This window comes from Phyllobates terribilis, unplaced genomic scaffold (genome assembly GCF_046119375.1).
Source record: "Phyllobates terribilis strain yellow unplaced genomic scaffold, ASM4611937v1 Scaffold_7__3_contigs__length_470593459, whole genome shotgun sequence".
NCBI lineage: Eukaryota > Metazoa > Chordata > Amphibia > Anura > Dendrobatidae > Phyllobates > Phyllobates terribilis.
Window position 1 is genome coordinate 141,062,903 of NW_027362767.1, and position 24,949 is coordinate 141,087,851.

Sequence of the window (24,949 nt, forward strand, 5' to 3'; positions counted from 1 at the left end):
TAACAGTACATAGAGTTAACAGTTTATCCATCAGTGAGCAAGGTTTGTAATCCTTATCTCTCTTTCCTTATGTGAATGGAAGCAGGTGCCTAATAAAGGACGTTCCATGTGCCATGGGCGCATTTTAGACTTTACCCTCTCCAAAATTTGCTAGAACTCTCAAAGTTAGTTTTGCTGAGGAACCTTGTGAAAGCCTAAGACATGCTGAAGCATAACAACCTAACTAGATTCTCACCATACTCTTCTATTTTGGGGAAGTAATATTATTGAGAACCAACAATTTTTTTTTCTTCTTTCCATTCCATCACTCGTATATTAATAAACTGATTAAAAATAGGTAGTGAAACTATCAGCGAGCATCTGCAGAAAAAGCCGAGAAGTCGAGAGCACACAGCGCACAATGGCCGTCCTGGCACTCATCACCCTCATTGGTAAGCAGAGATGTGCTCACTTATCTATATAGGTTTACTTTATATATCTGCATGTTTTATGATAAAGTTCATATATAGTGTATGGAACTAGTCAAAATGTGGGGAGTCTTCGATTCGGAAGATGTTGTCCTATTTGGGTGACTGTTACCTGTAGACATTTTCTCGGGACTCTCTTCAATGAGTCACAGAAGAGAACTGCAGACGTCAGGAGACTGTGTATTATATGGCCACACAGTCATATTAATATACTATATTACACCATTACTGTATCTTGGATTACCAGCTCACCCACCACGATCTGCTGACCCTACAATCCTATGAGAAGAGGAAATCTGACAGATTTGGGCACTATACATGTAATACATATAGTATACTCATTATATTCCATCACGAAATTTGCCCACCTAGGACCTGAATAATGGAGGGATCATCATCATACAAAAACATGCAAGGGATGGAGAGCCAAGGCTCAAAAATTGATGATAAGTCACAAATATTATAACAAATAGTCCAAATTTTATTGGAAAATTACAATTGGGATGAATGCACATACATGAAAAAACACACAGTGTGTTAAAATGGCGGCACAGTGGAGAAACAAGCTCCATTGGAAACATAGTTAACATGGTATATGTGATCACATTAAATATCATTAACATGACAGATATCTGATACATATATGTTGCTTTTTGAAGCTTTATAATACGTGTGAGTCTGACATAATCAATACGTCAAGGGATAAATATTACCTCTGAATCAAAATTACCTTAAGTAACTGCCACGTGCGCGCCAACCCCGACGCGCGTTTCGGCGATCAGCCTTTGTCAAGGGGCATGTATGAAAGTGAACAAGTGCTGTATAAAAAGGTAATGTCGACCAATGAAAAAGATATCACCTGTGCCACACCCCCACGCCCATCACATATGTGTGTACGGTGCAAAGTATGTATGGTGGCGCCTATGAGTTCCCAGGGATGCAATGCGCCAACCGGAAATGATGTAAAAAATCACCATGGTGACAGAGCATACACAGTGGTGGCGCCACCCGTAGACCCAGAGATGCAATGCGCGAACCGGAAGTGACGCGCATGTTCCCACGGTAACCAGGACGTGCAACAGCGGCGGCATCACTGGATGACCAGTTAGAGATGTCGCAAGCCGGAGGGCGTACAGGGACCATGGGACACGTGCGTACAGGTAAGCGGAACATCATGGTGTGGGTGGGGGGACTAAAATCCAACCTTTGTGAATATGTTAAAGGAAACATTTTCGCAGCAACAGTCGTGCATAAGGATAAGTCTATGTATGCAAAATCTGCAAATGGGAGCAATAGTATTTATGTCAACACTCATGGGGAGTAAAAATAAGGGACACTACAAGTTCTGTACGGATGTATAGCTTCATATCATAAAATTATATATTGAGTATCCCTTATATGATACTAACCACATGTAAATATATTAAATATGTGAAGTTCCCAGAAGAAAGCCCACCTACAGATATTTACCATAACACAGTATTCATATACACAATATCAATAGTTGCGCATAAATAAATAATCACATATATGCAGTAACCAATATAGCTAGTTGTAGATGTAGAGTAATATTGCTTGCATGCATCAGGAGGAAACAGTGAATGAATTCATTCTTGAATAATCAAGGGCATCATACAGGCGCATAGTGAGTAGCCCAAACAGGACTAATAGAAGACGTACCTAATCTATAAAAACATGTAATTAAAATCAAATTAAAACAGCAAAGTGGGTCAACAGTATGCATGTCGATGAAGGAAGAGGGAAGGAGAAGGAGGGGGGGAGGGAAAGAAGGTGGCAATCACAGAAATGGTACGAAACTTAAGTTCTCATTGAGTCCATTTGGATGGGTGGTATTAAGGGTCTAAATCCACCTGGCCTCCAATTGGGCCAGGCGTCTGGAGATTTGTCCCCCACGAATTCCCATGTCAATGCAATCAATACCTTTTACTCTTAGCAGGTTGCCATTACACTGATGGTATTGTTTGAAATGCCGTGGACAAATCTGTCTGCTCCAATGCTGAGAAAATGCCAAGTACATGTTCCCTGATTCTTATTTTGAATTGGCGTGTGGTTAGGCCCACATATATGAGCCCACAAGCTCTTTTAATGGCCCTCCTACTGTATCCCCGTTCATGGAATCTGGATGTCAATTCTCTAGCCTGTATTTCAAAATCATGGTCTGTCGAGCAGATCCTGCGGAGTCGGAGGAACTGTCCGACTGGGACCGACTGCACCATGTGTTGGGGATGGGAGGAGGAGGCGTGTAGGAGCATATTGGTGGAAATTGGCTTCCTATAGATGTCGGTCTGTATTAGACCATCCATATCCTTCTTTAATGAGACATCCAAAAATTCAGCTTTTTCTACACTATACTGATAAGTAATGTGTATATTTAGGTCATTGATATTCAATTCTTCCATAAACAATATTAACTCAGAGTCTGTTGCCTGCCAGATAATCAAAATGTCATTGATGTACCGCGTCCATTTGCAAGTTTTTATATCTTCATTTTTTTTTTTTTTGGTATTTTTTTTATTTGTTGTTACAAATAAAACTATATATTTTTTTCTTTTTTGTTGCATTTTTACTCGATTTCTTTTTTTCAAATTCTGGTTGCGGTGCAGGGAGACAATGCTTTTGTTTTATTCAAGAGAGGAAAAAAAGTAGTGACACAGAAGTCAAAATCACACCCAGTGTTAAATAACAATAAGAACAACAAATAGCAAAATTTAAATGAGACAACCAACGAAAGACGGGGGAGGTCTTCTCAACCAGGTGGTCTTTTGGTGAGGTCATTTTTATTTTGTTAGATAAATATTACTTAAAAATGTCTTTCATTTCTCTGATGCCCCCAGGCAATACCCTGAAAAATTCAGATTTAGGATAAAAGACGCTATTTTCACAGCTAATCAATCACTGGTACCGCCCATGAGGATCAATCCACCAATACTGGTGTTACGTTATCATCCAATCATTGCCCCCTCAGACTATGAATTCTACAATGTGTCTGAAAATAATACCAATGCATTGACATATTATCTGCATGGCTGCGGTGTATTCCCATATTTGCATTTACTAACAGTTTGTATTTTTCTTTTTTATTTCAGCATTGATAATGGAAAATTCAGGTAAATATTCCACCAATGAGCATTAGGATGTAATAGAAAAAAATATCCATGGCTAATTGGCAGTTTTACTTACTCTATATATTTGAACTATACTGACTGTATATACCAGAGTGCAGTAAGCTTCTATACTCCCTTGTCATTATATCAGTGATGTCATCACCAGGGGGCGGGGCTGACAACCTCTCAAACAGAATATACAGTCTTGTTGTCAGCATTAATAGATGATGGCTGATACTGTAGTATAAGGTGTGTGGTCTCATGTCCGATTACATCAGACATGTTATATATCTTATGTATGTTTCTGAACTTTCTGAATTTGTACCCTGATGTTTTCCTTAGTTTATGATCCATGGTGCTGTGACGCTCGCAGCCCTGCCCTGGGAAGATGGGGGATACTCGGAGCCGGGTCAGATATTGGGGATGCAGCCGTGGCCTGGACCCGTTCCATGCCCAGGGCCGTCACATTAAAAAGGATGTAAGGGCTTTCAGGGTTGAGTGGTATTTATCGACTACGCCACCTGTGGTGTCTGGTGATGCGCCACCAGCGCTGCTAGCAGTCCTCTGAGGCTGGATGTAGTGGCAGCAGGCGATGGTATAACTCCTCACAGGCGGAGCAGGGCCTCAGGACAGATGTGACAGGAGGATGGAGAGAGTAGTCCTGGGTCACTCAGGTGCTGTGTGGTGCAGTGCAGAAATGAAGGAACCAGAGGCCATAGGGATAGTCTTCCAGGTCTTTTACTCACAGTTCTTTTAAGCAGCGGCAAGGCTTCTCCCTGCTCCTCACGGATCACTGCGGCCACCAGGGATGAGGGCTCAGCGCACCCAAGGTATTCAGGTACCTCGATCAGGACCCTCCGAGTGTTCCTAACAGTCCCCTTTGAACCTCTCCTGTCCGTGTGCGTGCAAAGGCTGGGTCTCCCTCTGGACTATGCACAGATATAGGGTAAGGCGGCAATTCCGACGGGATCCACTGTAGCCTACCGGGCTTCTCTGACAGAGACGTGAAGTAGCAAAGTCAGATATCGGGGGCCGGTACCCCTCTTGCAGCAGGAGTCCCTCTGGCAGGGCCAGAATGGAGAGTACAGGTGGTGCACGCTGCTCCGTCCGTGCTTCCTGGGATCCTTTTGCTTGTGGAGCTGTTACTATAGCTCCCGACCTTCTTAAGCAAGGGAACTTGACCGGGATAGAGACCCGCTCCTCGTGTCAAGGTCAGGGCACGAGGACCGTGCATCTTCAGCACACTGCAGGCTCCTACACAAGGCCACTGTCAGCTGCAAAGACCACAATCAAAGAACCTTGTGCATAAGATGGCTGGCTATTATATATGAAACTATGTGTGCAAACTAAAACTGTGTTCTACCCTTCACCCACTACATGGTTCCCCTAACTTTTGGTTCCCCTCACTTGTGATCCTGCTGAGGCAGCACTATGGTACATACTTGCCTCCCATAGGTCAGGAGTGTGTAGTGTTGAATGTAGATTCAGGGTCCTGACCAGTGCACCTTCCTGACCTGGGCGAGGAGACACTACACCTGCTGACAGGCTGCAGTATCCCCCCTTGTGGCGACCGAACCCTCAGGGGCGCCACATTCCCCCCTGGTAAAACACAGCACGTCCGCGGGCTGCAAAGAGAGCAAAGCCTGAAAAAGACATTTTTATGAAACCGTAACAATCTTCCCTTTATGGGAGGTAAGGACACTTGAACGTTGTATAACAGTAAAGTGCAAAAGTATAAAATTATAAAAGTACAAAAGTATAAAACATTATATAACTAGAAAACTTTGCAAAAGGGCGAGTCCAGCAGCATGAGGGACCTTTCCCAAACCCTCAATGTAGGCCCTGGGGTGGCCGCAGGGCCTGAAGATCCTGAGTTGGACCTCCAGGAGAGCCACTCCAGACAGTTTTTACCTCAGAGGTCAGAAGTTGGGCTATAAAACGGATTCCCCCCCCCCTGGTTGTCCCAGGCCATCTCTTCCGCCGCCGGGCAGGTGACCGGAGGCACAGGTAGCGGCGACAGCAGGGGTTGCTGCAAGTCCTCGTCTTGTGTGGACTAGTCCGGGTTGGGGCAGATGGTCAGCCCAAGAAACGTGGGATCCTCTGAACTGGGAGTCGGAAGGCATAGCAGGCTTCCGGAGGCTGCGGCGGCTTGGGCCTCAGGATCCGGGGCGAACAACTGCTCCCAGGGTAGCGTCCGAGGATGGGGGTGCCGGCATGAGATCCAGGAGGGCCACGTTGCGTCCCGCACCCGGGATAGGGGTTTTCTCCTTACCCGTTTCGGGGCTGCACGGTGCCTCCTGGGCTTCCTCCGCCTGGGCTGCGGCCTCTTTGACCCTCCGTATCAGGTCCTTCGTTTCACCGCGGAGGAACTCGGCCTCCTCCGGGGTCAGGTGAATTCCCTCCATACCGAGGGAGGTAGCAGCTCGTGGGCCAACGTTGGAGGACTCAGAAGAACTCTCCTCGGCGGCGTCCATTACTGCTGCAGGGTGCGGTAAGTCTCGGACTGTTATGGCCGCACCTTGTTGTTTCAATCGTCTCCACCTCTTTTTAGGGCGGCTCCAGGGTGGCTGGCTGACGGACCCTCCCAGGGACATCCCATCTGTTTTGACGGACATCCCTGCGCGTACTGTCTCTGCTGGAGGGGGCGGTCTGCTCTTTTGGCGCCATTGGGGAGCCAGGCCCACGATGGGAGGTGCCAAGACGCTGTCCTTTCTGCACATTATGGCGTCCGTTCTTCTTGGGCGGGCGCCATTTTAAGTGAAAAACGACAGTCTATTGAAAAAGGTGCACAGTACCCGGTAGCAATGGGCAATCTTCTTCCGTTGCTGCGGGCACGCAATCCTGCCGACTACGCCAAGTATGTGACGCTCGCAGCCCTGCCCTGGGAAGATGGGGGATACTCGGAGCCGGGTCAGATGTTGAGGGGATGCAGCCGTGGCCTGGACCCGTCTCGTGCCCAGGGCAGTCACATTAAAAAGGATGTAAGGGCTTTCAGGGTTGAGTGGTATTTATCGACTACGCCACCTGTGGTGTCTGGTGATGCACCACCAGCGCTGCTAGCAGTCCTCTGAGGCTGGATGTAGTGGCAGCAGGCGATGGTATAACTCCCCACAGGCGGAGCAGAGCCTCAGGGCAGATGTGACAGGAGGATGGGTCACTCAGGTGCTGTGTGGTGCAGTGCAGAAATGAAGGAACCAGAGGCCATAGGGATAGTCTTCCAGGTCTTTTACTCACAGTTCTTTTAAGCAGCGGCAAGGCTTCTCCCAGCTCCTCACGGATCACTGTGGCCACCAGGGATGAGGGCTCAGCGCACCCAAGGTATTCAGGTACCTCGATCAGGACCCTCCGAGTGTTCCTAACAGTCCCCTTTGAACCTCTCCTGTCCGTGTGCGTGCAAAGGCTGGGTCTCTCTCTGGACTATGCACAGATATAGGGTAAGGCGGCAATTCCGTTCCGCCCGTCACCCGACGGGATCCACTGTATCCTACCGGGCTTCTCTGACAGAGACGTGAAGTGGCAAAGTCAGATATCGGGGGCCGGTACCCCTCTTGCAGCATGAGTCCCTCTGGCAGGGCCAGAATGGAGAGTACAGGTGGCGCACGCCGCTCCGTCCGTGCTCCCTGGGATCCTTTTGCTTGTGGAGCTGTCACTATAGCTCCCGACTTTCTTAAGCAAGGGAACTTGACCGGGATAGAGACGCTGTTAACTCATACCCGCTCCTCGTGTCAAGGTCAGGGCACGAGGACCGTTCATCTTCAGCACACTGCAGGCTCCTACACAAGGCCACTGTCAGCTGCAAAGACCACAATCAAAGAACCTTGTGCATAAGATGGCTGGCTATTATATATGAAACTATGTGTGCAAACTAAAACTGTGTTCTACCCTTCACCCACTACATGGTTCCCCTAACTTTTGGTTCCCCTCACTTGTGATCCTGCTGAGGCAGCACTATGGTGCATACTTGCCTCCCATAGGTCAGGAGTGTGTAGTGTTGAATGTAGATTCAGGGTCCTGACCAGTGCACCTTCCTTACCTGGGCGAGGAGACACTACACCTGCTGACAGGCTGCAGTATCCCCCCTTGTGGCGACCGAACCCTCAGGGGCGCCACAGTGCTCTGCAAGTTTGTTTATTTTTCTGTGCATTTATGACCTCCTGCCGTCTTAAGCTAGTTGATTGATTATTAACGAGCTAATTTAGTGATAGATCTAAGAGTAACCTCTCCTATATATTGAGACACAGCTTTGGGGAGGCATTTATGTAGGGGGGGCATTTATGTTCATGTTATTTAAGTCAATGTATCAAAGTCCCTGCAGCAGTTAATCATGGAAGTTAGACAGGGCAGGAGACAGGTAAGACATTCAAAGAAAACTACTTCCACAACATTTGCATTGCAACAAATAATCACCATATGTATTTGTATCATTTATTTGTTGGCTGCTGCATTCACTCACATCCACTGTCCTTACACACGCTCTGTGTACTCCATTCATATCGGCCCCTCTCTCCTCTCCTATGTACAGCACTCATGCTCTTTTCACTATTCTAAACTGCACAGATCCATTCACTCCCACTATACAACACAAGAAATGCTCTCACAAGTCACTTAACCATCTGCTCACGCTCTCTAGTCTCCTTCTCCTAGTTGCAGGAGATATCTCTCCCAACCCTGGCCCTTCTTCTATTAGTTAGTCGAACCTCTCCCCTGCTTCACTCAGAAACCCTGCTAATCTCATTGTTATGATCTGCAACATGTACAAAGGAAAGATAGGGGAAAGCTGTCCCTACAGTAAGACTAAGCTGAATCCCTACGATGTAGCGGGCTGCCTGTTCCTAGTGAACAGACCCGCCTTAGTCCTCGGCTAATCTGAACGAAGACCTATAGAATTAAGGGAGGGGTCCCTAAAAGAACTAAGGACTGGGACAAAAATGGGACACCTCCTAAACAGAGAAGTTGTTGCAGAACACAAAAAGACAAACTGTCAAAAATGTACTAGAGGTCCCAGAGGACCAAGCGAACTTGACAGAGAAAGACACCGAAGCACCAGGCTAGAGAAACAGTTAAACACTGAAGTCCAGCACAGCCACAAGTGCGGAGCTGGAATATAAAGGCAGATGGTCAAGTGACCGCAAAACACAAGATGGAAAAAACAAACAGGAGTTTTCTAACACTCATTAATACTCCCTGCATGCCTTCTGTCTCCTTCAATTGTGCCCTTTGGAACGCTCGGTCAGTATGTAACAAACTCTCTTACATCCATGACTTTTTCCTTCCAAATTTCCTGAACCTTCTGGCTCTTACTGAAACCTGGATCCAGCAGTCGGACACCACCGCCGCTACTGCTCTTTCATATGGTGGCCCACACTTTTCACATACCCCCACAGACCTGAGAGCAGACAAGGTGGAGGTGTTGGTCTATTCCTATCAGCCAAATGTACTTTTCAGGTTATCCCCCCAGTACCATCACTTATCTTGTCTTCTTTTAAGGTCCACACTGTCAGACTCTACCGGCCCTTCTCCCTGCGAGTGGCGGTTGTGTATCGTCTTCCGGACCCCTCCCATCAGTTCTTGGATCACTTTGCCACCTGGCTTCCTCACTTTTTATCCTGTGACATCCCAACCCTCATCAAGGGTTCCCATCAGTAACCCACTCTCTCGATCTGCCACCCACCTTTTATCTCTAACCTCCTTCTTCAGCCTTTCACAGCATGCTAACTCTCCTACTCACAAAGATGGAAATACGCTGGACCTGATCTTCTCCCGGCTCTGTTCAGTGCATGATTTTACTAACTCCCCTCTCCCGTTTTCTGACTACAACCTTCTGTCATCTCTGTCAGTAACTGTCACTCCACTCAGGACACCCCCACTTACCACACCTATAGAAATATATGCGCCATTAACACCCAGAAAGTTGTCAAGAAATTGCAGTCATCATTGGCCCTGATCTCCTCCCTCTCATATCCTGACTCTGCACTGAAACACTGTAATGATACATTGCAGAGTGCCCTGGATGAAGCTGCTCCTCATGCACTTAGAACAACTTGGCACAAACGGTGACAACCCCGGCACACGCTGCAAACACGTTTTCTACAGCGGTGCTCCAGGTGCGCTGAATGTTTGCGGAGAAAATCTAATCTAGCCGAAGACTTCATCCATTATAAATTTATGGTTAAAACATACAACTCCGCCCTTCACCTCTCCAAACAAACCTATTTCAATACCCTCATCACCTCACTTTCCAAAAATCCTAAACGCCTCTTTGATACTTTTCATTCCCTCCTCCAACCAAGAGTGAAAGCCTCGACTACCGACCTCAGCGCTGACGATCTGGCTAATTATTTCAAAGAAAAAATTGACCACATCAGACAGGAAATTTTCTCCCAATCCCCTGATATCATGCACTTTTCTCTCTCTCCCATTACATCTAGTTCACTCTCTGTCTTTGAACCAGTCACGGAAGAAGAAGTTCTCAGGCACCTTGCATCTTCTCGCCCTACCACCTGCACCAGTGACCCTATTTCCTCACATCTCCTTCAGTCCCTTTCCCTGGCTGTAACCATTCACCTAACTGAAATATTTAATCTCTCTCTCTCATCCGGTATCTTTCTGACGCGCCCCCAGGGCCGTGGGGTATTTGGCAGCCGGGCCCCTGGTTGCCGGGGGGATATCACGGTGGCTGGCCGGTCCGTGGCCCAGGGCGGTCACTCAAAAGGGGGGATATTATAGATATGGGGATTTGGGAAAGTTCATGATGCCACCTGTGGTGTCTGGTGAGGATCACCAGCGCTGCAACAGTCCTCTGAGGCAGATGTTAGGGCAGCTTGAGATGGGATGGCTCCCCACAGTTGGAGCAGGCCTCAGGGCAGTGTAGTAATAGAGAGAGGGTTGCGCTGGGCGTTGTAGTGCAGGGGGAACGATAGTGCCGATGAAGAATGGACGGAGGCAGTGCAGTGCAGTCATCCAAGATTTTACTCACAGTTCTTTAGACACTTCACAGGTGCACTATACAGGAAAAGGTCTCCCGCGTCGCACTGCATTCACTGGGCAGAGGTTCAATCCTTCCTCAGGCAACTTGGGAATACCTGGCAGAACCCCACTTTCTCGTGTTCCTATTTTGACCATCTTTACTCTGGTCCTTCTCCCTCCTGCTCTGCGCTGCCCACTCTCAATCCCGCTCGGGTGCTCTGAAGTCCTTCCTGTACGTCGGATCCGGGACCTACTTGACCCTCCTGGGGATTAGAATGCCTCAGCGATCCCTCTGCCTTCTGACAGATGCGGGGTGCACGGGTGCCGTCCTGCACGCGCCGTACCCCCTGGGATCCTTTCTGTAGAACGGAGCCTACTCCCTGCTCCCCTCCGGGGCCTTCTGACCTGGCCCTAACTGTGGAGCAGATCTCCTAATGAGACTCTGCTCCCGGACTGTTCTTCTGAACTGTCCCGAGCAGTTCTTCTGAACAGCTCCCTAGAACTGACACGACTCTCCACCCTAAGATGGCTTCCCTATTTTATACTCCTACTAAAGTGCTCCCTCTAACTACTTCCTCCACCCACACCCACTACTGGTTCCCCCCTACCTTTGGGTTCCCCCCACTCCAGCCAGGGTCAGGGCTCAGCAGAAACATACATTGCGTCTTGCCCCTTCAGCCGACCTGGAGCAGTGTAGTGTTGGATGCAGGTGTTTTGGGGTTCCGTGCAGCACTCCCATCTTACCTGAGAGAAGGGAGACACCACACCTGTGGGTGAGGTGCAGTACCTCTGTGGCAACTGAACCCTCAGGGGCACCACATTTCCCTCCTCATTTAAACACTCCAGCATGCATCCATTAATTAAAAAGCCATCCCTTGACCAAAACAGTGCTGCTAACTACAGACCCGTGTCTAATCTCCCCTTCATCTCTAAACTCCTGGAACGCTTGGTCTACGCCCGTCTAATCCGCTATCTCTCAGACAACTCTCTTCTTGACCCTTTACAATCTGGTTTCCGCTCTTTACATTCTACTGAAACTGCCCTCACTAAAGTCTCTAATGATCTTCTAACAGCTAAATCTAATGAATAGAAAAGACTTCGACACTCCAATGTAGATGCTTTTATAACGCTTTATTGAGACCCCATATACATTTAGCAGGGTGCTTGCTGCCAACGCTTCAACCTTTTGGTCTTTTTCAAGGCAATATACTTCTAAATAAATATACAGAAAAGAGAATCAAAATCTATGGCTATCCAAATAACATGAAATGCATCATAATACTGACCAAAATATAATTAATTAGGGTCATAAATGTTATTCCAAATTCATAATTATTAATTCATATGGCTATCTAATAGAAGTGATGTAAATTAATGCAGCAGTGATATGTGAAATTGATCTACATATACATATATTTCATAGAAATTATGTCCAAAAAAAGAAATACATCATTATCAAAGGTGAATAATACAGAAATAGATGAGCAAAATCAATACCTAGTTCACAGGAAAAAATGAATCTATGAGGTTCAGGACCAGAGGTCTGGTAGTCAAAGGGAATCCTGCAATATCCTGGCAAAATATAAAAGAAAGACACTGATAGTGCAAATTCATGTAATATTAGTGCTAATAAATAGAGACAGCGTGTCATGAGACCAAATCCAGAGAAACACACATACCTGCTGCGTGGGTGCCTATGGAATCGCCGTAGTGGTGAGCGGTGTGGTGAAGGTCTGGGGGAAATGACATCCCTTATATACCCCATAGTGTGAGTATCATTGGTGGTTCAAGTGTGTAACAGTGCGCGCTAAGGGACATCCTGTCATGCGCAGTACGCGGTCCGGCTGTTGGACCGCACGCCGTGGTTGAACACACTGACAAGGACTTCAGGACATGCGCAATGGCGTCGCCGATCATGCCTATCAGAGGAACCAAGGGGACAGCGTTTGTTACAATAGAACATATTAGGGGAGGATTTCAGGCATACGCTATAGCATTATTGGTATAAATTAGGATCAATGACCACAGGCGCGCAATAAATATAGGAAAGTGTGTAAGGACTGATTATAAGTACGCCTCTATTGAATGCACTATGAAAACGGAATTAATGAGGAACCTGTAAAATTAACAAGCAGAGGGAACAATCAAAGTCACATTAGTATACTATTTCATATACATAATATATAGTACATAATATGAAAATTTACATAGATCCTGCAGAATTTTTTTTAAAGTCAATAATGTAATTCGTATTCCCTATTTAAACTTTTCAGAGATAGGGTTTGTAGTGTATGAATCCCAAAGGTTTCACGTTCTTTAAGTCTTTTGATTCGATTCCCCTTTCTCCTATTAAGTGGAACATGGTCGATGACTTGGTATCTTAATTGTGTTATTTTATGTAACATCTGGCTGAAATGGGCCAGTATGGGTAGCAACGTTCGACCACATCTAATTGTAGATTTATGTTGGGAAATACGGTCTCGGATATGTTGGGTGGTCTCTCCAACATATCCGAGACCGCAAGGACATTTGATAAGATATATCACATAGGATGAGTCCCTTTTACCTGATTGCGGATGTGTGAATGAATCGCCTTTCATGACATTAGAGCACTGTACGCAACCCAAACATGGGAAAGTGCCACGGCGCAGAGTCGCCAAGGTATGCTGTAGGGGACCCTTACCAGTGGATCCCACATCTTCCATAACTAAATAATCCCAGATGTTATGGGGAAGTTTATTAAATAATAGTGTTTTTTTAGCGAATTCAGGTATCATAGGATACGATTATTTCAACAAAGCCCAATGTTGTTGAATACATTTGAAAATGGACCCACTAAAAGGATGATAAGTGTTGATAAACTTAATCCTTGTACGTTTATTGTCACTTGCTTAATCTAATGGTCTCTACTCTCCTGGATCTCTCTGCAGCATTCGACACTGTGGATCACCATCTCCTTCTCACTATGCTCTGCTCTATCGGGCTCAAGGACACTGTTCTCTCCTGGTTCTCCTCCTTTCTCTCTGACCGCTCCTTCTCTGTGTCTTTTGCCGGCTCCTCTTCCTCCCCTTTTCCCCTTACTGTTTGGGTTCCTCAAGGATCGGTCCTAGGCCCCCTCCTCTTCTCATTATACAACATCCCTATTGGACAAACAATTAGTAGATTCAGTTTTCAGTACCATCTCTATGCTGAATGCACTCAATTATACACATCGTCTCCTAACCTCACCCCTGAATTATTACAAAACACCAGTGATTGTCTTTCCTCCGTCTCTAACACTGCGCCCTCTATCTGAAACTGAACCCGGCAAAAACTGAACTCCTCGTGTTTCCTCCCTCCACTAACCTACCTATGCCCAATATTGCCATCTCCATGTGTGGCTTCACCATTACTCCCCAGCAACAAGCCCGCTGTCTTGGAGTTATACTTGATTCAGATCTTTCCTTCTCTCCCCATATCCAATCAATCGCCCGCTCATGTCATCTACACCTCAAAAACATTTCAATAATTTGACCTTTTCTTACCTTTGACTCTGCTAAAACTCTTACTGTCGTACTGATACATTCTCGTCTGGACTATTGCAACTCTCTACTAATCGGTCTCCCTCTCACTAAACTTTCCTTTCTCCAATCTGTCCTGAATGCAGCAGCCAGGATTATATTCCTTACCAACCGATACAACGATGCCTCTTCCCTGTGCCAGTCGTTGCACTGGTTACCCATCCGCTACAGAGTTCAATATAAACTCATCATCCTCACCCACAAAGCGCTCCATGCTTCAGCACCGCCCTACATCTCCTACCTCATCTCAGTCTAAAACCCAACCAGTGCCCTCCATCCTGCTAATGACCTAAGGTTAGCATTCTCAATAATCCGGACCTCCCACTCCCGTCTCCAAAACTTCTCGCGTGCTGCGGCAATTATTTGGAACGCCCTACCCAGGGCTCTTTGATTAATCCCCAATAGCTACAGTTTTAAGCGTGCCCTAAAACCGCATTTCTATAGACTGGCCTATCGCCTTAGCCAATCTAACTATTCCCCCCCCCCATTCAAAACTTCTTTCCAAATCAGGTCCCTCGTGTCTTATGTTCACACACCCCATAACTTAGTAGACTACTGTGTCTGTACTTATTTAAACACTGGTTGGTGACTGGTTCATTCAGCATTATATGATTACCCTATTTATTACATTGATGGTTGACCGTACAATACAAGCAATTATTACCATCCACCTTTTGTGTCTCCCCTATTTCCTCATAGATGGTAGCTTGTGAGCAGGGTCCTCTCTCCTCCTGGTATCTGTTAATTTATGTGATTATTGTTATTCTGTAATGTCTTTTATTGGTGTACAACTTTCCTCTAAAATGTAAAGTGCTGCAGAATATGTTGGCGCTATAGAAATAAAAATTATTATTATTATTATTATCATTATATTATATTAGAGATGTCATCAGGAGGTGAGGCTGATAACCTCTCACACATGGTATACAGGCAGGTTGACATCTTAAACATCACAATCAATTCTAATAAGGTTTTTTTCCACCATGCCTTTGGATTTATTTTTTATTTTCTTGGTAAAGTTTTTATCTTTGGTTCCTTGCAGGACAGCCGGTCCGGTACGTGGTCACCTGCAGTCCTAACTGGAACCACATATACACGGGGGACTCGGTGACATTAAAATGTGACATTGGACCAAATAAAAACATTGATAACTACAACTTCTACTGGTATAAAAATGATAGACAGATACAGCAAAAGAAAGATAGAGAACATGAATTTACCATTAACAAGGCAACATATGATGACGCAGGAAAATATCAATGCTGGATCGGATATGGTGACCAAAGTCACCCACTAAGGTTATATGTCATGGATAAAGGTGAATGATCTATCTATTATCTATCCATATATCCATTATCTCTCTATCTATTATCTATCATCTATCATCTATCTAGTATCTATCTATCTATTATCTATCATCTATTATCTATCTATTATCTATCATCTATCATCTATCTAGTATCTATCTATCTATTATCTATCATCTATTATCTATCTATTATCTATCTATTATCTATCATCTATTATCTATCATCTATCATCTATCTAGTATCTATCTATCTATTATCTATCATCTATTATCTATCTATTATCTATCATCTATTATCTATCTATTATCTATCATCTATTATCTATCATCTATTATCTATCATCTATTGTCTGTCATCTATCATCTATTATCTATGAACTATCATCTATTATCTATGAACTATTATCTATCTTCTATTATCTATCATCTAATATATATCATCTATTATCTATCATCTAATATATATCATCTATTATCTATCTATAATCTATCTATCCATATATCTATTCCAAAAATAGAAGACAGCACTCCTTTTAGCAAAAAATCAGCAGTGACTTTAATGGCCCATAAAGGCTAGTGGCGACGTTTCGGCTCCAATGTGAGCCTTTCTCAAGCAGTGCATAAGTGAGTTTACATCATATAAATAGAAACATCCATTAGTTAATCAATTATAAAAATAAAGTGCATAAGTGCTTTACAGTACCAATATAGATAGTACAATAGACATGTTCAAACATAATTTTATACTGGTGATTCAAATAAAGTGCTTGTGAGTTACAGACATAATTCATATTTATACAAACCGCACGTTATATAGAATTACAATCAAATATCAGGTGTGTAACATCCAATAACCTTTAATACTTAGACTCACCGCATTGGAACATAAATCCCAGCGCCAAAATATCGGCGTCTTCACTTAATACTGCGCATGTCACCGTCAATGCCAGAAAATGTCCTAGCCGGGCAGGCGCTCTAAGCGGCTGTGTTTGTTGAGGTAAGAGACCTCAAACCGCACTGCGCGTGGCATCAGCTGTGTCCCTGTGTGTTATTGAAACAACACACTCACATAACCAGAACCGTCCACTCTGGGAGGTAACCATTCTTCTCGATATAATCCTGGGTCCCTTAGCTAGAAGGGTCTCTTCATATACACTGCTCAAAAAAATAAAGGGAACACTCCAATAACACATCCTAGATCTGAATGAATGAAATATTCTCATTGAATACTTTGTTCTGTACAAAGCTGAATGTGCTGACAACAAAATCACACAAAAATCATCAATGGAAATCACATTTATTAACCAATGGAGGCCTGGATTTGGAGTCACCCCCAAAATTAAAGTGGAAAAACACACTACAGGCTGATCCAACTGTGATGTAATGTCCTTAAAACAGGTCAGAATGAGGCTGAGTATTGTGTGTGGCCTCCACGTGCCTGTATGACCTCCCTACAACTCCTGGGCATGCTCCTGATGAGGCTGAGCATTGTGTGTGGCCTCCACGTGCCTGTATGACCTCCCTACAATGCCTGGGCATGCTCCTGATGAGGCTGAGTATTGTGTGTGGCCTCCACGTGCCTGTATGACCTCCCTACAACGCCTGGGCATGCTCCTGATGAGGTTGAGTATTGTGTGTGGCCTCCACGTGCCTGTATGACCTCCCTACAACACCTGGGCATGCTCCTGATGAGGCTGAGTATTGTGTGTGGCCTCCACGTGCCTGTATGACCTCCCTACAACGCCTGGGCATGCTCCTGATGAGGCTGAGTATTGTGTGTGGCCTCCACGTGCCTGTATGACCTCCCTACAACGCCTGGGCATGCTCCTGATGAGGTTGCGGATGGTCTCCTGTGGGATCTCCTCCCAGACCTGGACTAAAGCATCCGCCAACTCCTGGACAGTCTGTGGTGCAACGTGACGTTGGTGGATGGAGCGAGACATGATGTCCCAGATATGCTCAATCGGATTCAGGTCTGGGGAACAGGCGGGCCAGTCCATAGCTTCAATGCCTTCATCTTGCAGTAACTGCTGACACACTCCAGCCACATGAGGTCTGGCATTGTCCTGCATTAGGAGGAACCCAGGGCCAACCGCACCAGCATATGGTCTCAGAAGGGGTCTGAGGATCTCATCTCGGTACCTAATGGCAGTCAGGCTACCTCTGGCGAGCACATGGAGGGCTGTGCGGCCCTCCAAAGAAATGCCACCCCACACCATTACTGACCCACTGCCAAACCGGTCATGCTGAAGGATGTCGCAGGCAGCAGATCGCTCTCCACGACATCTCCAGACTCTGTCACGTCTGTCACATGTGCTCATATGTGAAGAGCACAGGGCGCCAGTGGTGACTTTACCAATCCTGGTGTTCTGTGGCAAATGCCAAGCGTCCTGTACAGTGTTGGGCTGTGAGCACAACCCCCATCTGTGGACGTCGGGCCCTCATACCACCCTCATGGAATCGGTTTCTAACCGTTTGTGCAGAGACATGCACATTTGTGGCCCGCTGGAGGTCATTTTGCAGGGCTCTGGCAGTGCTCCTCCTGCTCCTCCTTGCACAAAGGCAGAGGTAGTGGTCCTGCTGCTGGGTTGTTGCGCTCCTACAGCCCCCTCCACGTCTCCTGGTGTACTGGCCTGTCTCCTGGTAGCGCCTCCAGCCTCAGGACACTACGCTGACAGACACAGCAAACCTTCTTGCCACAGTTCGCATTGATGTGCCATCCTGGATGAGCTGCACTACCTGAGCAACTTCTGTGGGTTGTAGAGTCTGTCTCATGCTACCACGAGTGTGAAAGCACAACCAACATTCAAAAGTGACCAAAACATCAGCCAGAAAGCATTGGTACTGAGATGTGGTCTGTGGTCCCCACCTGCAGAACCACTCCTTTATTGAGGGTGTCTTGATAATTGCCAATAATTTCCATCTATTGTCTATTCCATTTGCACACCAGCATGTGAAATTGATTGTCAATCAGTGTTGCTTCCAAAGTGGACAGTTCGATTTCACAGAAGTTTGATTTACTTGGAGTTATATTCTGTTGTTTAAGCGTTCCCTTTATTTTTTTGAGCAATGTATATAGAACACTACAGATTTTTTAACAAAACTGAAAGATGTGGAGATGAATAAAAAATTCATATTAGCTTTGTTTGAAGCGCTTTCTTTATTCACACCGATACAGCATAATAGAGGTCTATTGGCAGCAAAACGAAAATTAAATCATACTGACTATTCACTATTCACAAAGAGGAATTGACAGCCAAACAAGTGTCGCTAACAGGGACTGCTAGGAAAGGTTGCTTTCCATGTCTCAATTGCATCAATTATAATAATTTATTGAAGGAAAATAGCTTTCTACACCCGTTAACCAATGAAAAATTTACAATTAATCATTACCTGACCTGAGACTCTGAATTCATAATTTATTTATTGAAATGTCCTTGTAATTTGCTCTATGTTGGTGAAACAACATTAGATCTTAAGATAAGATTGAATCATCACAGATATACTATCAGAAAAAAGAGAATGGACCTTCCGGTCTCAGACGCCGATATTTTGGCGCTGGGATTTATGTTCCAATGCGGTGAGTCTAAGTATTAAAGGTTATTGGATGTTACACACCTGATATTTGATTGTAATTATATATAACATGAGGTTTCTGTAAATATGAATTATATCTGTAACTCACAAGCATCTATCTATTATCTATCTATCTATCTATCTATCTATCTATCTATCATATATCTATTATCTATCATCTATCTATCTATCTATCATATATCTATCATATATCAATCTATTATCTATTATCTATCATCTATTATCTATCTATCATATATCTATCTATTATCTATCTATTATCTATTATCTATCTATTATCTATTATCTATCTATCATATATCTATCTATTATCTATTATCTATTATCTATTATCTATCTATCATATATCTATCATATATCTATCTATTATCTATCTATTATCTCTCTATTATCTATCTATTATCTATATATTATCGATTATCTATCTATTATATATCTATCTATCTATCATAGATCTATCTATTATCTATCATCTATAATCTATCATATATCTATCATATATCTATCTATCATCTATCATCTATCTATTATCTATCTATCTATTATCTATCATCTATTTATCTATCTATCATCTATCTATTATCTATCATCTATCTATCATCTATCTATTATCTATCTATCTATTATCCATTATCTATCTATCTATTATCTATCTATCTATTATCTATCTATTATCTATCTATCATCTATCTATTATCTATCTATCTATTATCCATTATCTATCTATCTATCATCTATCTATCTATCATCTATTATCTATTATCTATCTATTATCTATCTATCTATTATCTATCATCTATTATCTATTATCTATCTATTATCTATCCTTTTTAGCATGTCATGGTGGCCTCTAATCCTTGCTCCTAATGATCAAATTCCAAATTTAACTACTCTCCAGCCAATAACTAAAAACTCCCAATTTTGTTGCCTGATCTGAAGGTTAATGTCCCCAGTTCTGGGATTAGCTTGTCCTCTTCTCTAGATCTAACCTTTATAGGTCACCCCCCATCTTTATCTGCCTACGTCTTCCCTTCACACCTTCACATAAACAATACTGTACATCCATGTCATGGAAGCCCCATATCAGGTCCGTCATGACCTCTATGAGCCAAGTGGTCATGTTGTGTGACATGGGGGTAAGAGGCCTAGATACATCTGGTATCACTTTTATTATATTTGTCTTTTATCCCTTTTGTATTGAAGATTCCCTGAATAGACGACCGAACACGAACTTCAGTCCAAACTTCAGGAATATATTTGTTGGGGAAAAGATGGACATTTCTTGTGAGGATGTATTTACTGGAACACGAAGCCAGAAGTATGAGTGGTACAAAGACAATAAAAAAATGGTGAATGATCAGAAATCTGTCATAATCAATTGGGCAAAAAACACGGACAGTGGGGATTATAGATGCAGAAAATGGAGCACAGTCAGTTACCCCATCAGACTCGAGGTCTACGAAAAAGGTGAGACTTGGCCCCAACTACGACCTGGGAACATCTACAGGAGGAACAATGTGGTGATTTCTCCTTTTTTCTTCTGTTTTCAGACAGAAATGCAATCATCCTACAAACTCCCCCCGATATTGTGGAAGGCGACAGCCTGTATTTGAGATGTCACAGGCCTACGTTCTACAATGATGAGGGGTACACAACATTTTATAAGGACGGGGCCGTTATCCAGACAACAGGACACAGTTTACAACTACCCAATGTGAATAAATCCATGACTGGGGCGTACCAGTGTGAAAAAACAATAAAAGATGGAATATTATTAGAAGCCAAAGAAACTTTTCTATTTGTTCAAGGTAACAAATGTAATAATCTACCCATAAAAAGCTCCAACCATTACAACTTTATAGGAACTTTATGAGATTAGAAATATCTGCTGCTTGACCAGTAAGTGGGACTGAGCGGCAATATCAGACACAGCCATGAAGAGGTTAGAAAGTTTCAGAACTTTTTATTATATAATGTTGCTGTATGTAGCCGATATGTGGACACTATATGATGTTATGTGAGCACTGTATGGCTGTATGTGCATTGTGTCGCACTGTTACTATAGCAGGGTATTTTGGCACATGTGGTGGCCGCTGTTACTTCATTAGCATATGGCACTAATATTTAGGTATCATACTACATGGCACTTATATTTAGGAACTGTATGATTTAATCATTGCATTCTGTATGGTAATAAACTGGTGGAAGGGAATGGCACAAGCAGAAGGTGCCATGATGGGGTCAGTCCTGGTACACGATGGTCACGGTAATATTATTATTAATAATTTTTTTAGATCTTTTTACAAGTCCAAAAATGGAAGGGCCTTCTGCCATAAAAGAAGGCGATGCCATGACCCTGACGTGTCACAACAGACGTAACCCTCTACGAGAGAGCACAGAGCTGCGCTTTACCTTCTACAGAAATGGGCAGAAAGTGATTGAAGTTGGATCATCTGGTACATACAGAGTCCAGTCTGCTCAGCTGGTGGATTCTGGGAATTATACCTGCGAGGCGCGGACTCCGTTATACACCGTGATGAAGATGAGCGATGTGTTGTACATCAGTATTACAGGTTTTCATGAAGACCTTATTTTAGCCATTTCTTTTTTCTACGCCTTTCAAAACTATTGAAACACTTAAAAAAGGGACAAAACGGGATCCTTTTTTTGGTGCAATTTGTTTATTGTTACCAAATCTGTTTGAATCGGGTTGATATTTGTGTGAGGACATTGATATAGATGGACCATATGCTTAATGGCTCTAAGAGCAAATGCACCATATTTAATAGAGGGTTCCCATTTATATGGTCCCTCCTCATTGGGACTGTCCAGGAATTCACCCATGGGCAGCCCACCCTGGTAGCTCCTGGTCTACATGAGTGGATCTGCTCTGATCTATTTCAGTACCAGGAGCTTAAAGCCAGCCATGCCCTGCAGATAGCTCGTAGAGGAGGACATATCAGCTTGCAGCTATCTCGCCCAGCTTTCCCATACACAGGAACACTCAAACTGCCGAGCACTTGTGTGTTCTCAATGAAAGAGCCAGTGCAAGACATTTCTGGTGGTGCCTTATCTCTTAGAGCACTTAAGGATCGGCAGTTCAGAAATGGACATGTCGGATCTTTATCTCCCTCGGCATCACCTGTTGGCCATTAGACAGTCAACCGAACTTGTCCATATTTGGGGGTTGGCCAACATTAGTCTAATATGTATAGGGAGCCTAAGAGTGACCGGAACCCTTAACCATCCACTATAATCACTTGGTTTGGGGTAATAAAGTACATTTGTTTACACCAATTTATTTTTTTCAGATCCTACTCTTGAAGCATAAGAACTTTTGTACCAATCTAAGGAATCGTGAGGTTTTCTGGCCATAAGACGTTGGACTCTATTCAAATGCCTAAATAATCACAATGTCTCTTCTTTAACCCCTTGATGACCTTGGGATTTTCCCTTTTTGTGTTTTCATTTTTTGCTCTCCTTTCCCATAGCCATAACTTTTTTATTTTTCTGTCAATATGGCCGTGTGAGGGCTTGTTTTTTGTGGGACAAGCTGTACTTTTGAACGACACCGTCGATTTGACCATTTAGTGTACCGGAAAACGAGACAAAAATTCCAAGTGTGGTGAAATTGCAAAAAAAGTGTAATTCCACAATTGTTGTTTTTTTTTACCATGTTCACTAAATGCTAAAACTGAACTGCCATTATGATTCTCCAGGTCATTACGATTTCACAGATACTAAACATGTATAGGTTCTTTTTTCATTTAAGTGGTGAAAAAAAATCCAAAGTTTATAAAAAATAAATAAATAAATAAAAAAATAGCGCCATTTTCTGAGACCCGGAATCTGGGACCGGGTGAGGGCTTATTTTTTGCGCGGCAAGCTGACATTTTTATTGATACAATTTTGGGGTAGATATGATGTTTTCATCTCCCATTATTACATTTTATTGCAATGTTGCGACGACCAAAAAAACTTAATTCTGGTGCTTTGATTTTTTTCTTATTACGACGTTTATCGATTGGATTCATAAATTTTAATATTTTGATAGATCGGGTGTTTCTGAACGCAACAATGCCAAATTTCTTTTTTTTATTGTTTTATTTTGAATGGGGCAAAAGGGGGGTGATTTGAAATTTTAGCTTTTTTTAATATTTTTTAAAACCTTTTTTTTTTTTACTTGCTTCAATAGTCTCCATAGGAGACTAGAAGCTGCAATCATCTGATTGCCTGTGACACACATAGCAGGGCTTCAGACCTGCTATGTGTAGCAGAATTGATCATCTGCTATGAATGCTGGCCATGGCGCGACACTCATAGCAGATCTGCAATAACAAGAATAGGAGTCTTCTGCAGACCCCCAATTGTCATACCAACCCATCAGCGCCTTGCAGTTATGTGACAGGGGCGTTGATGGGTGGGCTTTTGATGCACTTCCGGCGCACGCATGTTAAATGCTGCTGCCAGAGAATGACAGCGCTCCATAGACCGATGCTTTGTCCTTCATCTGCTCGGGATACAACCTATGACATATCTATGCATCATAGGTCTTGAAGGGGTTAAGACCAGTTTTTGACCTTTTTCTTTCTAGAAATTGCCATTTTAATTCTATTAATATATTTTCTAGAGTTGTTCAAGAAACCAATGCTACAAATCCATTCCGAAAGAATTCGAGAAGGAGACATGGTGACGATAACGTGTCTGTATGCCGAATGGCTTCATAGTCCATCATACACATTCTACAGAGACTCACAAACTGTACAAAAAGAAAGCCACATGAGCGAGTATGTGATTCTTTATGCCTCAGAAAAGGACACTGGAAATTACCAATGTTCACTAACATATAGAAGTATTTCTAAAAACAGCTCCAAGCAAATGATCGTGGTACAAAGTGAGTATCGTTTGTCTCCTAAAAGTCTGAAACATAATCACCTGTTGTGTCCTCATCATGAAACCATACTATAGTAACACATGTAGCCACGCATGGGGTGCTAGATTTGACCTAGAAAAAACACGCCATCTCTCTATCGCCATGTGTAGGTAGCCACCCGGTAAGTCAATGTTCTATCCCTTGATGAGCTTAACATCTGGCCTAAGTATTAGGCATGGACCACAAGTCTTTTTTGCATGGCTAAGTCTTGTAACAAATTAGATGAACGAGAAAGACCAGCCACACCGTCCTTTTAAATATAGTGTGCTCGAGGAAGGGACTAGTGGTCCAGACTAATCAAAGTAGAAACCTCAGCACCACAAAAATCAAAATGTGACTGTAGGTCTTGCTGGCGTGTTATTTATTTTGATCCCGGAGAAAGTCAAAACAGATATGATCCAACGGTCTTTGGCAATGACAACTGTGTGTAGGAAGTGCCGGAACGGCCAATGCCCTGCCACATTTCCTGGTTCCCGGCTCTTGCTACACACAGGTGTCCTTGACAGAGACCGTTCTCAGTCAAAACGTTGGACCATATCTCTTTTGACTTCTTCCCGGATAAAAATAAATTACACCGCAGCAAGATCTACAGTCCCATTTTGTTTTTTTGTGGTGCTGAGTAGTGATGACCGAGTGTGCCCGTTTAACCCTTTTGCTGAGCACGCTCGGATGCTTTCCGAGTATCTTCGGCATGCTCGTATATTAAGTTCGAGTCCCTGCGTCTGCATGATTTATGGCTGTTAGGCAACCTCAACACATGCAAAGATTGCCTGTTTATTAGGGAATCCTCATATGTGTTGAAGCTGACTAACAGCCATAAATCATGCAGACGCAGGGACTCGAACATAGTATACGAGCACGCCGAAGATACTCGGAAAGCACCCGAGCATGCTCAGCGAAAGGGTTGAAAGAACATGCTCGCTCATCACTAGTGCTGAGGTTACTTGTAACAATGACCTCCAAAATTATCAGTTGAGGTATGAGGCAAATTC

General features: G+C 43.7%; 1 protein-coding gene across 2 annotated transcripts in view; it reads left to right on the forward strand.

Moving 5' to 3' along the window:
* The first annotated feature begins 306 nt into the window (after positions 1-306).
* Positions 307-24,949, forward strand: part of LOC141153986 (Fc receptor-like protein 3) — a 41,029-nt gene continuing 16,386 nt past the window's right edge. For both annotated transcript variants that reach the window (XM_073639334.1, XM_073639335.1), the window contains exons 1-7: positions 307-431; positions 3,575-3,595; positions 15,161-15,436; positions 20,228-20,491; positions 20,575-20,832; positions 21,319-21,597; positions 23,655-23,918. In XM_073639334.1, coding sequence (XP_073495435.1) covers positions 401-431; positions 3,575-3,595; positions 15,161-15,436; positions 20,228-20,491; positions 20,575-20,832; positions 21,319-21,597; positions 23,655-23,918 — 1,393 coding nt within the window. In that variant the 5' untranslated portion in view covers positions 307-400. The remainder of the gene's footprint in view (positions 432-3,574; positions 3,596-15,160; positions 15,437-20,227; positions 20,492-20,574; positions 20,833-21,318; positions 21,598-23,654; positions 23,919-24,949) is intronic.